The sequence below is a fragment of the Stomoxys calcitrans genome, chromosome 3 (assembly GCF_963082655.1).
Source record: "Stomoxys calcitrans chromosome 3, idStoCalc2.1, whole genome shotgun sequence".
In the NCBI taxonomy this organism is placed as follows: domain Eukaryota; kingdom Metazoa; phylum Arthropoda; class Insecta; order Diptera; family Muscidae; genus Stomoxys; species Stomoxys calcitrans.
This window is the reverse complement of record NC_081554.1, coordinates 196,202,415-196,220,228: the sequence shown is the minus strand read 5'-3', so window position 1 is coordinate 196,220,228 and position 17,814 is coordinate 196,202,415. Positions and strand designations below refer to the sequence as shown.

The 17,814-nt window shown below is 41.8% G+C and overlaps 1 protein-coding gene across 2 annotated transcripts in view; it reads right to left on the bottom strand.

Moving 5' to 3' along the window:
* The window catches only part of LOC106092867 (proton-coupled zinc antiporter SLC30A2), a 181,932-nt gene that overhangs the window by 136,283 nt on the left and 27,835 nt on the right, over positions 1-17,814 (bottom strand). For both annotated transcript variants that reach the window (XM_059364799.1, XM_059364798.1), the window contains exon 2: positions 12,640-12,821. In XM_059364799.1, coding sequence (XP_059220782.1) covers positions 12,640-12,821 — 182 coding nt within the window. The remainder of the gene's footprint in view (positions 1-12,639; positions 12,822-17,814) is intronic.

Below are 17,814 nucleotides of genomic sequence, written 5' to 3'. Positions count from 1 at the left end.
GGAAATTTATTTACAAACTTGTTCAATTTTCCAGCCAAATAAGTTTTGGGGTACCCCAAACAGCCTCGGACAGCTACATAGCTCAATCATAATGTACCTCATGCTGCCTAGAAAATGGTTCTCCATTCCAGGCTTGCCCTAGACTTTGGACCTACTCCTTTGACAATCGCTGCCTATGGGGCAAGGCACAAATGCTTAAACAGAAATGATGTGCTATGTGACCATGTTAAATTATAAATTACGACCATTTCATTACGATTTATAACTTGGAATCCTTTTTTCCTTCGACTTTTTTTTTCCAATGCTCCAAGTATCCATGTCCCTTTTCCAGCCAAAGAGAAGAAGTACAAATGAAGGCTTAATAACAAAAAAAAGGCAAACTAACGATGGTAACATATCTGTATTGGGAACAGGGCACAATATAAGTGTGTGTAAATGTGTGAAACAGAAGACCAGAAAGCAATATCGGGCTGTAACGAATAAACATTTGAGCAACGGACATTTATCAATCAGAAGAAGGCCGATTGGGCTGGCTTCAAATAGTAGACCAATCGCCGCTTCAGTGAACTACCACTCCCCTCGGATGTGCTAGTTGCCGAGAGGAAATTCCGAGACATCATTAACGCAGCAGCCGCTCGCTTTACACCAGCCGGTCGAATACCCCAAGTGTGGCCTAATTTCCCGGCGCATGCAGTGGTACTCGCAGACGAGAGTGATGGGATTCGTTGTATGGACCCCACTAGCCCCAGAAGCAGCGAGCTGAATCTGGAAATAAACAGGGTAGTCAACGAAGATAAGCGGAATTTGTGGCTGGAAAACTTGGATCAACGTAAGTTAGGCACCGGTTTAGACAAGCTGTCGTCTGCTGTCACTCTCACTCTCAAACCCCGGTAGACGGGATGACAGGACCTTTGTCACTTTTGTCGAAGTAACCGTGACTGATCCGAAGAGATGCGCTAGGTTGTTTAACCGTCAATTTATTGTACATCCCGAGAGTGACAGGTGAGAGAGAGGAGAGCCATTCACCGTATTCGTGGTCTCCGAGCCGATGGGCAGCCATCACAATTTACCGTGGGCGAAGTTACGAATGTCATCCGTGGCGCCAAATCATCCAAGGAGTTGGGCCCCAACGGAATCCCTACATTAATGTTGAAGAATTATGATTTACCTGGAGTTGAGTACCTTACTACTGTCCTCATTGAACACTCTCATTGTTCCCGATGTCTGGAAAATGGACATAGTGATCCCGCTACTGAAGCCTGGAAAGGACACGACTTTTGGGGGAGTCATACAGACCGATCTCCTTTCTCTCACCAGTGGCAAAGACGCTTGAGGCATTACTCCTCCCGTGTCTCGTAGGAGAATTTCCAATCGCCTAGCATCAATATAGATTTCAAAGACTGCATAGCACAACAACAGCTTTGCATGCCATCACCGCACACATTTGCCGTGGCTTCAATCAATCCAGGCCATGTGATAGGAAAGTCCTCGTGGTCAGCCATGCCAAACTATTTGAGAACAACGCCAACACGTCCCTACAGCCAGGCCTTAAACGCTGGGTAGCGAATTATCTGTGTGGTCGCCAGTCATTTGTGGAATTTAGGGATAAGAAGTCAAAGCACCATAGAGTGAAACAGGAAGTTCCCCAAGGCGGGGTGATATCTCCGGCACTGTTTAACATCTATCTAAGGAAATAACTTATATCCTTACAGCTGATATCCGATAATGGCAGCGACGAAGCGGGGTAAGAGAAGAAGTATCCCGGCTTAAGAACACCAAGGCTGTAGGGGCTATTTGGCTTAAACGACTCTTATGAGAAAAGTTTTCAATATTTTCGTTTAAGAAAAATTTTTTAAGAAGCCCAAAAAAGTTATTCCTTTTTTGCAACAGTTAATATTTATTTTTGGAAAAATTGTATGGACATTTTGTTCTTTTTTATAGCTATAAGCTACCATATAGCTATAAAAAAGAACAAAATATCCAAATTTCAACCGATCTAGGCCAAATTAAAGAGTGTTGTCGAAGAGTCTAACACAACTCACGGTCCCAAATTTCGGCAAAATCGCACAATAAATGCCTTTTATGGGTCCAAAACCTTAAATCGAGAGATCGGTCTATATGGCAGCTATATCCAAATCTGGACCCATCTGTGCCATTTTGCAGAAGTATGTCGAGGGACCTAACACAACTCACTATCTCAAATTTCGGAGAAAGCGGACAATAATTGCGCCTTTTATGGCCCCAAAACCATAAATCGAGAGATCGGTCTATATGGCAGCTATATCCAAATCTGGACCGATCTGGGCCAAAATTAAAGAAAGTTGTCGAGAGGCCTAACACAACTTCTGTTCCAAATTTTGGCGAAATCGGACAATAAATGCGCCATTTTATTGGTCCAAAACCTTAAATCGAGAGATCGGTCTATATGACAATTATATCCCAAACTGAACCGATTTTGGCAAAATTAAAAAAGGTTGTGGAAGGGCCTAACACAACTCTAATTTTTCCCACTAATTTTTTCCCAAAATTTTAACACAAGGCAGTAGGAGCTAGAGCTAGAGCAAACTATCGATAAATGCAACATTCGATATTTTCAATATTTCTAATAAAAAATACCGATAGCATAGATAAAAACGTCAATTCGTAAATTTCCCATCATCTATAATTCAAATGGAAATGAGAAATCAAAATCAAGATATCGATTTATATAGAAGCAATATCAATGCCCAAACCGAATAAAACCAAATTTAATAAAGCCAGTTGGAAGTCATGAGGGAAATCATAGTACAAAATTTAAGCTCAATCCAAATAAAATTGCGCCCTCTATAGGCGTTATGTATCTTAAATAACACATTCAGTGTCTTTTTGCTTATTTTTTCAATTTTGCAAAAAATTTAATTTTGCCGATAGTATCGATAGGAAAAATATCGACCGATATTCAGCCAAAAACCAAAATATCGATAGTATTGATAGTATTGATAGTGTCATCGATATTTTGCCAACTGTAGATGGAGTCCACTTGACTATACGACTTTTGTACAAAATGTTTTCAAATTTGTCTTTCAACATTTTTTAAAGAAACTTTTAAAAAAGTTAAGGCATATGTGGTGTGTTGCAAAGTATACAGCGGGCTATGGAGATCACGATTTCAATGCCGACTAAGGCATCTCATCAGTCCAATCAGCCCCAAAAAAGATTACATGCTTCCAACTACTCACTAATTAGTGAGCTGTACAATTGTAGAAGCATGCCTTTTTGAAATGGACATTGAATCATATCAGGACACCATTCTTTGAGCGCAGTAAGAAAGGTAAACCTCAACAGCTATTATCTCTAACTTAAACTCTAACTATTGATTTCAGTTGGACAAATAAATCTAACAACAAAATGAAACAACCAAAATTAAATAGGAAAAAAAAAGAATTTTTTCAAAAATAAAAATTTTAAAATGTTCGTTAAGAAGCGCAAAGAAGTTTCCCCAACTTTTTTTTTCAACTTAATTTCAAATTTGGTTTTTCTTCGTTACACCCTTATGTCTGGGCAGCAAAGGACATGGCCTGGAACAGATAAATATATATAATCATTAAATGAATCATGGAGTAAATGATGAATACAAACTACTATGCATTAAAGTGTGCTGCGTCTGAGCGAATGCGGAACAAGATACGCAGAGTTGCATTTGCTCCACATGGACATGAACATGGATGCAGGCTACCATTTATACTGCAAACTATTACACATAACCATAGTTGCTCCACCAAGGCCCATACTGATGGGTCTGGTCTGGGTAGTCCTTCTGGCCATCGGTCATATAAATGAATGTTCAAAAATGATTCGAAATGTTTCTGCCAACATTATTCTTTGCTACTTTCCAAAGTTGCAAAAGGGGGTGAGACAACCAGCATGAAATTTTAACCCCTTACAAGGAGTCCCTTTTGCTCTATCTACCTCGCTACCTCCTCCTTTGAATGGCATGGCTATTTTTTCATCATTCAAAAAACATAACTTTAGATTAGCTGTCTGTGTGAGGGTAAATGGAACATTTATTACATACTTCTGCTCAATCCACTGTCACTCTGATGGTCACTACCAATGGGAGGGATGGGGAGAGTGGCTGGCGGAGAATGGTAAAAGAACATACAATCGGGATGATGGTTATTTGGTTGTGAATGCATCATGTCCATGTCCATTTAGTTTTTAGCCTTTTGCTAAGGGAATACTCGCATGTCGTCGGGACATGTGGCCACACATTTGGCTAACATTGGAGGAGGACAGCACACCAGACAGACAAAAAGAGCCACCAAGTGTATGGGAGGTACTTTCTGGCAGCGTCACTACAAAAATTACTAACTGATGACATACCAGTTGGAGAGTTGATTGTAGCAAAAATGAAAATTTATATTTATGGCCAGCAAAATATATACAACAACAACAAAAAAAACGGACAAACCCAAAATGAAACGGCATGACGTGGCAAAAAAAGAATCATACATACGTATGGCTCTCTATGTGCAACTTGTCACTAACTAAGCCCCCAGCCCCTCATCTTGGCCTCAGTAATGGTCATAACGATTTTCCGCTAAATAAAACTACCATGTCTGATAAAATGTTCATGGTCGTCATCACCATCATCATCGTCATTTTTCATTTACAGAAGGCAAGTAGAAGAAAACCTTCGAACAACTAACACACCAAAAAATATCTGAAATATTTCCCTTCCAAAACTCTTAAAAATGCGTAAACGTTTAAGAAGATTTTACTCAAAACAAAAAAACAAAAACAAAAGAATGGCTTTCAACATGCTTTTGGCAAAATTTACAAATAATTTGTTTCCACATTAACAAAGTGGGCAGGCAGCGATGCTAAGGCTTCGGAGCCAAACTGGACAGCCTTGTACTGGCGACTAAAGCCAACTTTTTCGCACAAACTTAGCGAATAAAATACTTTAAATGTAAATCAGTTTAGGATTTGTTATTTGCTTAAGTAATTTCTTATTGCTGCAACATACAGTGTTGCCAGATGTATGAGTTTAGGTCATGATGTCATAGAAAAGGAAAGACAAGCTCACAAAGCCACTCTTTTCTCTTTGGGGGTTTGCGTGTCTTACAGCCGAAGAACTCTTGACTTGTGCACAAGATAGGAAGTGGGAGGTTGTACAGAAACCCGAGACAGTCTAACTGGAATAGATTCAGGGAACATATGCAAAGGCTGGGGTCCCCTGGAAGGCCTATATCAGGGGCAAGAATACTGTAGTCCGCAGTGGGTCTTCGTATGATACCTTAGCGTTGGACGAATCAATCTCGGCGGTCTTCAGAGGTAAAGGTACTCACGATGAAAAACAGGAGCTTCTGTAACTGGGAGAAACGAGAGAACGCAGCAGAGGACTGGGGGAATATCCTAGGGTCCTGAGCAGATCTGAAAAGGAGACGAGGAAAGCGAAGAGGAGTTCCCGGGCGAAACTCTGTGGAGAATAAGAGGGTACTAGTGAGGCATATAGGTTGCGCAAAATGCTCTCGAAGGATCACAGCACACCAAGCTCTCACAGGAGGGGGGACGGAACTTACACCTAGATCAAACAGGACATGGTGGAACTACTGATAGAAGGCACGAGTGAAGCATGTAAATAAAGGGTGATTTTTTTGAGGTTAGGATTTTCATGCATTAGTATTTGACAGATCACGTGGGATTTCAGACATGGTGTAAAAGAGAAAGATGCTCAGTATGCTTTGACATTTCATCATGAATAGACTTACTAACGAGCAACGCTTGCAAATCATTGAATTTTATTACCAAAATCAGTGTTCGGTTCGAAATGTGTTCAAATTTTGACAAATTTTGTTCAGCGATGAGGCTCATTTCTGGTTTAATGGCTACGTAAATAAGCAAAATTGCCGCATTTGGAGTGAAGAGCAACTAGAAGCCGTTCAAGAACTGCCCATGCATCCCGAAAAATGCACTGTTTGGTGTGGTTTGTACGCTGGTGGAATCATTGGACCGTATTTTTTCAAAGATGCTGTTGGACGCAACGTTACGGTGAATGAACACATTTCGAACCGAACACTGATTTTGGTAATAAAATTCAATGATTTGCAAGCGTTGCTCGTTAGTAAGTCTATTCATGATGAAATGTCAAAGCATACTGAGCATCTTTCTCTTTGACACCATGTCTGAAATCCCACGTGATCTGTCAAATACTAATGCATGAAAATCCTAACCTCAAAAAAATCACCCTTTATTTGCAAATTTTGCTCATGAACATTCCACTAAAGAACAGGGGCAAACTTCTCACATATCAATGAGTGCAGTCCGATTCAAGTTTTAGCTCAATAATGAGGGGCCTCCTTTTTATAGCCGGGTCCGAACGGCGTGCCACAGTGCGACACCGGAGAGAAGTTTTACATGGCATAGTACCTCACAAACGTTGGCAGCATTAGGAGGGGAAAACCACCGCTGAAAATTTTTTTCGGTTGGTCTCGCAAGGATTCGAACCCAGGTGCTCAGAGTCATAGGCGGGCATGCTAACCTCTGCGCTACGGTGATTATTACGCAAAATTCTCTCGAAGGATCCCAGCACATCTAGTTCTCAGAGGAGGGGGGACGGAACTTACACCGAGATCAGACAGAAAACGGTAGAGACCAGGCAGGAGTCATCCCGGTGAGCGATACTGCAGGAGTCTCTTGAGTTACTCATGCCGACTTCGTGCTACTCATGCCAGGCAAATTTCTCTCCACGATCAATGAGATCATGGAAATGTCACTGGGGAGACCGTCGAGCTGGGCTACGAAAAATGAGTTAAGGACGAACCTGGAGTAGACAGTGTTGGTCCTCTTCGCTCGGAGATATAAAATGACGGATTCAAGACTCCCGTTTTTGGACGGCGTCACAATGCAGTTGTCGAAAGAGTCAAAATCCGTACGACTAGTATGTACTCGATTCAAAACTGTCGTGGAAGAGGAGAAAATACGGAGGAATGAAGCGCTATGCGCCTTCTACTTCCGCAGAAGGATGTTCAGTAGAGAGTGGGGGGAGGGTTGTTTGCTTAAAGGTGATTTACTTAATGAGGCACTAGTATGGTAGTAGAAGGCTATAGAATAAAGGACTTGCAACAAGAAATTCTAAAAGGTGCAAATATTGACCTGCGTTGGTCAGTATTTGCATACAAGCTTGGAAATAATGCTGTACCCTATTGAAGACTATATTGGGAAAAATGCCAAGGTTGCGCTTTGGCTGAAAGAACTTGGCCTGCTGAAGGGGAGTGTATAAGGCCACTTTTCGCTTCTGGATACTATGAATGCGGTCCCGGGCACGGGATAACAATGAGCACCACACAGGCTGGAACTTTGGGCTCCGATCTGTGTTGTGTCCATTGTTATCACGAAAAGTTTAGCTCCGAGCTTCTGGGCGCGTCCACACGCTGCGGATAGTGGAATGGTCCATACGGTGTTGCTGCAATTGCAGTCGCGGACAATCAGCAGTATGGAGCGGAGATTCTCAGTGAGAGACCGGGTCGCGCCGGCTTTTGCATAAATACTGAGTGCCTATGATGCTCGATATGCCAAGGCGAGTTGTTGGCGCCTTTAAATAACCAATGGCCATGATGATACCGCGGCGATCGGTCCTTTGGACCGGAACGAGCTTGCTCACCTATAGGAGCTAGATGTGGATCGCCATCTCCACATTCAGACATGTGGCTACAACAACAACAACACCATGAATGCGGTGGGGAGACTGAGGAGGGTCTCATACTTCCTGGCACAGAGACCGATACGAGAAATGATCTTGGGGTTTAGCTTTCTCCGAGAGGGAGGAGTGGTTGGTGAATGTTTTCGAAGAGAATGAGACAGTCTTTACAGATGGCTCTAAGATGGAAACAGAGACTGGATTGCGGGTATACTCCATGACTTTCGACTTCGGTCAATGGAGCGGGTGAAAGGCTGTACGGTCTTTCAGCCAAAGGTCGGAACCAAAACTATAGCAGCGGCACTCATAGTCTTGGGTTCGAGAAACAGTGAGATGGAAGTGGTGGAGTGCTCAATATCACTGAAAGGACTCCGGTCTCACAAAAAGTGATATTTTGAGTTCCTGGACACCTATTACTAAGGAAAACGAGAAGACTAGCATACAAAAAGCCCCAGAAAGGGCTTGTTGTTGTTGTAGCCATTTTTGGCTATTCTCGTCATGGGGGAGGTGATACTCGTCATGCTCCCATAGGTAAGCAAGCTCGTTCCGGTCCAAAGGACCGATCGCCGTGGTAACATCGCGGTTATTTAAAGGTGGCGAGAAATCGTCTATCTGACAAGTGCAAATACTTAGGAGTGATCTTGGACAGGAAACTTAATCGAAAGTGTTACATTCAGGAGAGTACTAAGAAGGATCACAGATGTTGGGCACTATGTAGACGGGCCGTAGGCTTGAAATGGGGCCTGAATCCGAGGATAGTCCACTGGCTCTACAGTAGAGTGTAGATACTTTATTGAACCTCAGTAGTTTTGGTGGACTGCTATGAACGAAAAGTGCAACATAAGGACCATACAACAGGTTCAGAGAAAGAGTCAGTGCCCCACTAGGGCACTGAAGACTTTATTCTATTCTGTTATAGATATCCGACCGATAGACATACAAATTAAGTGTGGGCAGCCACTGCGTTTATGAGACTTAAGGCGTAAGGAGGATGGGAGCAGCTCATACTTTCGCGGTGTAATCTAGGCGACGATAGGAAGGGAAGAGGTTTCTGATCGGATACCTGAGACGACATTTGAGGTCGAGTGTGAGGCACTGCTGGCCGGGGCATACTCTTGGACTGACGGAACCCTAGTATTGCCATCTGGAAGATTGACAATTGGATGGATCAAAGCTAGAAGACAGAGTGAGCCTGATGGTCTACATTGAGAATCCAAAGGACTGAGATCTGTTTTAGATTGCCTGACCATAATACGGTCCTGCAGGCGGAGATCCGGGCGATTACTGAATGTTTGAGGTGTTAACGCGAGGACGTCGAGTATTAACATCTTTACAGACAGTAAACAGGCCATAAGGGCGATAACAACCAGGACGGTAAAATCATGAACAATCATGGTACGTAAGGAGATTAACGTCTTCTCTGAGGGTAGCACGATCCGCTTGTTTTATGTGCCAGGCCACAGCGGAGACAGAGGGAATGAGAAAGCAGACAATTTGGCAGTGAAGGCCAGAGAACTGCCAACAATAAACTTGGTTAACCCGAAGCCTTTCGGATCGAGGCAGTTCGAGTCAAAGGCGTTGGCGATGAATTTGCATGTAACCCTGTGCAACAGCGAAATAGTCGGTAGGACGCCGAAAATCCTATGGGAAGATCCAGATCGTGAGAAGACAAAATCGGTGCGGCAAGTGATAGCATGTGTAGGGCATGTGGGATGAGACGTTGGAGCATTTCCTATGTCATTGTCCGGCTTTCGCGGCTAAAAGACACCGGTACTTAGGTACGGACACCAACTTAGGGGAGTGGTATGGAAACAATTAAGAATTTTGTAACTAGCACAGAATTTATAATTAAAAAAGCTTTTTCGAGATAATTTTTAGTTTTTAGAGAGCACAACAAGCCGATTACTGGCTTAGGTGTATGTTCATAGTGGCATCGGTCGGATTAATATCCGCAGCCTCTTCTTAACCATACCTTACCTAACCTTACTCGCCTTGTCATATGGAGCATCATAGGCATTCAGTGCTTATGCAAGAGCAGGTGCCGCCCGGCCTCTCACTGAAACTCTCCGCTCAATACCGCTAATTGTTCGCGACTGCCGTTGCAGCAGTCCTGATTTTTTTCGATTTGTCTGAAGTTTTGCTTGAAGTGTTCTGTCATAACTTTCAACAACTGTGCTAAATATGGTCAAAATCGTTTCATAACCTGACATAGCTGCCATATAAACCGATCTTAGATCTTAACTTCCTGGGGCTCTAGAGGGCGCAATTATTATCCAATTTGGTCGAAATTTTGTTTGAGCTGTTTTGGTATGACTTCTAACAAATGTGCGATGCGATTCTTAGCAGGTGGAGAGGAAGGGTATATAAGATTAGGTCTGGGCAAACTTATCCCGCTTTTATTTGTTTTCGGTAGTTTACCACCTCTAGCGCTTACCCCCGACTCTATACTTGTAATTTCCTTTTTTTGTTCCTATATTTTACACGGTTCTTTAGCTTTGCAGCCACACTTCTTCTTCCCACAAGCGTATCACAATGAGCTAGACTGGTCTCCCAGCGAACTTACCTTTCATGGTGGGCTACTAATTCAACCTTAACCTAATCTCACTTTTTTCTATTTTTAAGCCCAAGGTTTTACTTTATTTGTATACTCACCACCATATGTAGAGGGGTATATTCATATTGTTTACCGTTTGCAACGCATCGAAGTATCCACTTTCCACAATACAAAGTATATAGACATATATTTATCGTGGCAAGATGATTGAACGATTTCAATGTGTTTGTCCGTCGGTCTGAAAGTATGTCAGTACGTCCGTCCGTCTGTTTATCTATCTACATGTCCGTCCTTCTGTCCGTCCTTCTATTCGTCCCTTTGTCCAATCTTCTGTACATCCTTCTGTCTGTCCTTCTGTCCGACCTTCCTTCAATCGTCCTCTTTTTCTTTCTATCAGTACTTCTGTGAATTGCTCTAGGCTCCAAACCAAACTGGATCGAACCATATTTAGTTATTGCTGTCATTTAAACCAATTTCCCGGTTCTATATTGCCCAGAATTCCTCTTCAATCTGCCAACTTTTTTTTTAAATAACTAAATTGGTTCCGCCATTTCAAAATAAAACACAGCGAACTTAAATGTGAGCAGTTTCCAAGGCAAATATTCGCAAGGGCTCATAGACAAACGAGACCTACAACCGAAGGCATGTTTTTTTATTCAGAAATGTAACGGGAGGCACAAACCAAAGCGAAACAAAGTCAAGTAAAGCATATTGCGTGTCTAACCATCATCGAATTCAAACCTGCGGCCAGGACATCATCTATGGTAGCAAACAAATTCGCCAACATTTGCCATGCCAAACATTAAAACAGCAACAACAAATTTAGGGACATTTTTAAGCTGTGAGAGAAATGCGGCAGAAAAAAAATGGATGGTGCGGCCAATCCATAATCCCTGGACTTTTTAATTAAAAACTAAAATTGAGTTTTAAAACAGAATTGGTTTGGCGCAATCATCAGACCTCTGCATCATCATAGCCTTCACCATCATTTGCATGAACCGCATTCAAGCTCTACGCAACCATCCGCGGATAGAACAGTGAAACCTTTTTGATGAGAAATAAATTAAAAATTGTACTTATTTTTATGATGTCCGGCAAAATCATAAACCTCTCTTTACGTACAGAAGTCATGGCAAAGCAACAACGACAAAAACACTTTTGAAACTTTATCATGTCAACATATTTCACTCATCACATGAATTTCGGTGAAATTGCTATGGCCGAGACCCGCACAAAAAAAGGGAAGTGAAAAAATGCAAGGAACAAAACCTGCAGCACTCACTTCAGTGCATCAGACCGAAAAGTATCATAAATCTCTGAATGTGTAAAAAACAAAAAAAAATATACAATTCTAAATATTGTATGCATTTTTGTAACAAATTTGAATAAATACACTGAGAAAAAGTGATATGGAAACAATTTTACATAATTACGTAAAATATCGAGAATTGAATTTGCCTTCACTGTATGCTAGATTTTTACTATTGATGTACAGCAATATTGCATATATTTGGGCGCAACATATATTACCAATAATTTGATTACCCAGGACCTCATCGAAATTTTTCAAAAACTAGAAAATGAAGACCGCATTTATCATGAAGTACTAGATACATGCACATATTGTTTAGATAATATCTATCCAGTAATGCAAAAAAATGCAATTGAATTTGCCTTTACTGTATGCTATATTTTTTCTATTGACGAACAGCAATGTAGCATGCTTTTGGGCGTTACATATATTCACAATAATTAAATTCGGTAGAACCTCAAGGAAATTTTGCAAAAACAAGAAAATGTAGTCCGCATTTATTATGAAGTACTTGATATATGCAGATTTTTTTAGAGAATATCTATCCAATAATGCTACAAAGTTGACAGTTTTGTATAACTGCAGTTTTGGTTGTTTGCATGTCCAAGGAGTCAACTTTCAACCCCCATTAGTCAGATCCTGAACTCAATAGAAACCCAAAGTCAAGCGCTTTAATAAGAAAAACCTTAACACACACCCAAAAAAAGAATATTAGAGACACCTCTATCAGATCAAAAATAACGGAAATGTTTCCAGAATTTTTCAATTTATGCACATTGCCAAACCTTTCTGGTTTTGCTTAAGTGTGAGGTTTCCCTTTTTGTCAGTTACACAAATAGCTCAAACTTAATTCTTCAAATATAATTCAATCATCTACTATTTTTCGTATACCTCCATCCCTAGTTTCTCAGTGTATGACTTAAGCTCTTGAATTTTATTTTTAACTTCTCTGACAGTCCAATTCACTATGGTTGGTTTGCATAGTTATTCATCATACATTGTTATTTTTCTCCACATTTTTTGGTTTTTTTTATCACATCTCTTTTTTGTGTTTTTGGTTTGGTTTGCTGGACAGTTATTTAAACCACTTACCCTCTATGTGACGCTGACCATGTAAACAGAATACCGACGATTTTGGTTTGGCCCCTTCTGGATTGTTATTGTTGTTGTTACTCGTTGCAGATGAAGGTGAGCTGGGGTATGTGATATGATTGGCTGAATTAGCCATAGTTGAAGTAGCCGAACCATAACCGGTGTTACGCTGTTTGATATCGCTGAAATTGAAGAAGGACAATAACTCGATTAAAATAATTTGTCAGTTACAAATATGGAGCACACTTTTAGGAGCACAATAAAAGTCGAAATATGAAACAAAACAAGACGCTTAAAGGATTGCAGCAAAATATGAATATCGAAACCCAACTAAATTAAGCAAAAATAAGTATTTTAGGCAGAATTTAAATATGTCATTTTCTTAAATAATAAATTTAGACTGAATGTTCCACGGTCTAAGGCAATCAAATCAAACGTATCCGGGAGATCACGGAATGCGTGAGGTGGTGTGGTGATAACGCTAGGATTTCGAGTGTGACCATCTTTACAGACGGTAAAATTGCCTTAAAGGCAATAACAACCAGGACGGTAAAGTCACGAATAGTGTTGCATTGTTAGAAGAAGATTAACGCCTTCTCTGAGGATGGCGAAATCACCATCGTTTGGGTGCCAGGCCATAACGGGTAAGGGGGAATGAGGAGGAGGAAGAGGACTGCCGTCAATAAACTTGGTTAAACCGAAGCCTTTCAGGTCGACGCAGTCCAAGTTAAGGCTGTGGGCGACAAATGCGCATACAACCCTGTGGAACAGCGAAACAGTCGTTAGGACGGCGAAAAATCCATGGGGGATGAGAAGATATTACTGCTCAATACGGAGTAGCTGCAACGACAGTTGCGGACAATCCGCGGTATCGAGCGGAGAGTCTAAGCGAGAGGAGGGACGACACCGGTTCTTGCGCAAATACAGAGTGTCTGTGATGCTCGATATGACAAGGCGGGTTGGACCCCATTTCCCGTGGCGATCGGTCCCCACAATCTTACATTAAACCTCGTAATCTTATATTGTGGGGTTTAAAAAATGATATTTTTTTTTTTTTCATTTCTTAATGTATGTTGATGAGCACACACAAATTTCAAATTAATAAAGTTGCAAAGTTTACCCATTGCCCATTGTTGGCAAAATGAAAAACTTATGTCAATAAATGTTCATTTGCAGTTAAGTTTTGCAAAAGGAACAAAAATTTCGAAAACTACAAACCAAAAAAAGGAAAGGAATTGTCGCATTTTCATGCTGATGGTGAAATTAGCACATCACAATGGTAAACAAGTTTTGTAGTTTCGTTACTTTCCCTAACTGAAATTGGCATAAATTTCTGTAAAAATTTTCAAGACAAATACCAATACGAGAAAAAGACATCACTACAGTAGTGATGTAGGGTAGAAAGACGCCAAATGCCAGGGTCTGCAGTTGTTTGGCACCAAACTTTTGCCTAAGTGAAGGAAATTGTTTCGCGCTTTACCAAAAGAAATTGAAATTGAAATTGAAGCAAGAAATGCAAGGCAACTCAAAAAGAAAAAACAGAGACTTTTATAAAATTGCTTCCAAACAGGGAGAGTGTGGAGAGGCTTGCATGTATTCTAAGGACCAAACTGAGAAGTGGGTGTACAGGTCTTTGTTAGTAAAAATTGACTGCTTTAAAAAATTTAATTTTGCAAATTTGTTATCGATTTGCTTGAACTTTAGCTTACCATTTGCTTAAAAGTTCACTTCAATTGCAGTTTTACGAATTCTGACGTAGACCCCCTCCTGGCGTTATTCAACCATGTGTCACCTTTTATGGTTTGGGAACAGGTAGTAGATTGGTCCCTCGAATACCAAAAACAACACAATACAAATGTTTGTTACAAAATCTCCATATGAAAGATCCTTGAAAGGGAATGTAAAAAATCAAACGAATTTTTCATCTTATCCCCCAAAGGTACCCACCACACAAATGTGCGATTGCAGAAGGAGAGCAACTAAAAGTGAAGCTGAATTTAAGGCTAAACGAATCTCTAATGCGCTATGAGATGGAGAAAAATTCTGAGCATAAGTTCAGGGACAGACGGACAGACATTCAGACAGATGGATAGACAGTCAGACAGACAGAGCTAGGGCCAAGCTCAGGCTACTACCGGGGTCAACAGATGGCGGATGGCTGAACGGCCTTCAGATATGAAGGTTAGCTGCGAATAATAAGCGCAGCAACATCCCACTAGACGAGTTCGCATAAATCATTGACAATATAGTGAATGATGCCAGTCTTCAAAGACCTGTAATTATAGGCGGAGACTTCAAAGCCTGGGCAACAGATTGGGGAAGTTGGAGGACAAATGAAAAGGCAGAATTTCAATGGTTGCATTAGCAATGGTAGATGTAGTCCCTGCAAATATTGGAGATACGAGTAACTTTAGAAGAGTAAGTGCCGAATTATAATCGACCTTAATTCGTAAGTTCCGTCCTTGCAACGAGCATGAAATGGCAAGTGAGCAAACACTACACGCACAGCGACAATCAAGCTATAAAGTTCGAAATCAAAAGAGGAACTACTGAACTGACACTTAGACCCAGGGCAGCAGAAAAGTTCGATCTAGAATCCTTTGAAGTAATATTTTGCAGATATACTATTAAAGAGGACGACATAACAGTTATGGTAGAAAAAGTAGCAGTAGTAGAAATAGTAGAAAAGAACACTACTGGTAGAAAAGCGAAATAGCAGCACCACTTGAAGATTAACTCAAGGCGAGGAGGGCGATATCAAAGATGCAGAAATTGACTAGATGCCACACAAAAAATATCACCAAGCAAGAAGCGAACTGTAGAAAGCAATTTCCAAATACAAATCTGACTATTTCAAGAATATTTGCAAAGATGGTGATTCAAACCCCTGGAGGAAAGCATACCCGGTTCTAATGTCTAAGCTGAAAGGCAGGAAATCTCCCAAAACAACATGCCCCCACCTCATAGACGCTATTGTCAAAACATTGACTAGAGAATTTTGGGTTAGGTTAGGTAAGGTCGAAAAGAGGGTGCAGATATTAATCTACCCCATTCCACTATACACATACACCTAAGCCAGTAATCGGCCTGTTGAGCGCTCTAAAACTATAAAGTAACCTCGAAAAAGAAAAGCTAAGTTCGGTTCATATCTGGTATTGTGTCCCCAGGTATCTGTTAGACTCTTCCCCGCATCCCCTACACATTCTAACACTTGCCGCACCGATTTTACATAAGTGAGCTCGTAGTCCTATAGGTCCCGTCATGATACCAATAGATATACTGACCTCCCACTTACCTCCTTTCAGTAATAGCCTCGTCTTTTCACGATCTGGATCCCCCCATAGGATTTTCAGCGTTCTACCGACCGTTTCGCTGTTCAACAGGGTTGCATGCGCAATCATCACCCACTCCCTTAGCTCGGACTGCGTCGACCCGAAAGGCTTCGGGTTAACGAAGTTTATTGACGACAGTCCTCTGGCCCTTTCATTCCTCCTTACTCCGTCATGGCCCGGCACCCAAACGATGCTGATTTTGCCATCCTCAGAGATGGCGTTAATCGCCTTCTTACACTACAATACTGTTCGTGACCTTACCATCCTGTTTGTTATTGCCCTTATGGCCATTTTACTGTCCGTAAAGATGTTCACACTCGACGACATCGCGTTAGCAACACACCATCTCAAGCATTCCGTGATCGCCCCGCCCATATTATGGTCAGGCAGTCTAAAACACATCGCAGTCCCTGGGTTCTCAATGTAGACCCCCAGGCCCACTCTGTCCTCTAGCTTTGATCCATTCGTGTAACATGATCTTCCAGATGACAACTCTAGGTCTCCGTTAATTTAAAACTATGCCGCTGGCAGCAGAGCCTCGCATTCGACTTCAAGGTTCATCTCAGGTATCCGATCGGAAACCTCTTGCCTTCCTTCCAGGTTTCCTATCGTCGCCTCGATTATACCGTGATGGTATAAGCTGCTCCCATCCTCAACCCATTCTCCCATCGCCTTAAGTTTCATAGCTGCAATGGCTGCCTAACACTTAATCTGTATGTCAATGGGTCGGATATATAGAATAGTCTCTAGTGCCCTAGTGGGTGTTGTCCTAATCGTTACGACATGTTCTCTGAACCTGTTGTCCCTAAACGACATGTTCTCTGAACCTGTTGTCCCTAAACGACATGTTCTCTGAACCTGTTGTCCCTATGTTGCACTTTGTCTCCGTAGCAGTCCACCAAACTACTGAGGTGTAAGTAAGTATTGGTCTAATCACGCTCCTGTAGAGGCAGTGGAATATCCTCTGATTCAGGCCCCACTTCGAGCCTACGGCTAGTCTACATAGTTCCCAACATCTGTGAGCCTTCTCAGTACGCTCCTGAATGTGACACTTCCATTCAGTTTCCTGTCCAAGATCACATCGTCTTATTGAGGAGACGTGGTGCTTTAAATTCCCCCACCTTCGTCTTTCTCGTGAACAGGCATATTTCAGTCTTCTCTGGTTTAACATTGAGACCTCTGGGTCAAGCACAGTCATATGCCATATGCAAGACCCTTGCATAGCTTGTTCGGATCCTTACCACTTAGAAGTATTATAACATCGTCTGCTTAGCAGACGGGTTAAAATCCCTCCTCAGTCAGCATCCGTAACAGGTCATTTATGGTGGTCACTCATAGGAGTGGCGATAAAATGCCCCCTGTGGCTTGCCTTGAGCCACTTTCTCCCTTATATCTATGCCATGGGACACACAATTTATCCACCTGTTCCTTAGCATATGGTTTATCCAGACTCTAAGGACCGGGTCCACCCGGTACTGGTCTAAGGATTGGATCAATTGTTATAAGCGCCTATCAGGGTGTCCATTTTGGCAACGAAGGATTCTTCTAATTTATGCACAACATCGTGCAGGGCACGACATAGTATGCTGTTTGTATTTTGAGCATTGGGCTTGATGTCCTACTCTTCATCATGGTGTCCACAATACGTTCCATGGTTTTGAGTAGAAAGGAGGTAAGGCTTATGGGTCTGCAGGCCTTTGGTGTCGCATAACTTGCCTTGCCGGGCTTGGGTATAAACACCACCACCACAGTATATGCAAGTCCTAGGCACGCTGTAATAATATTGGCCAGATGAGGCGCCAGATATTCTGCCTCTTTCTGTAGTAACGCCGGAAATATTCCA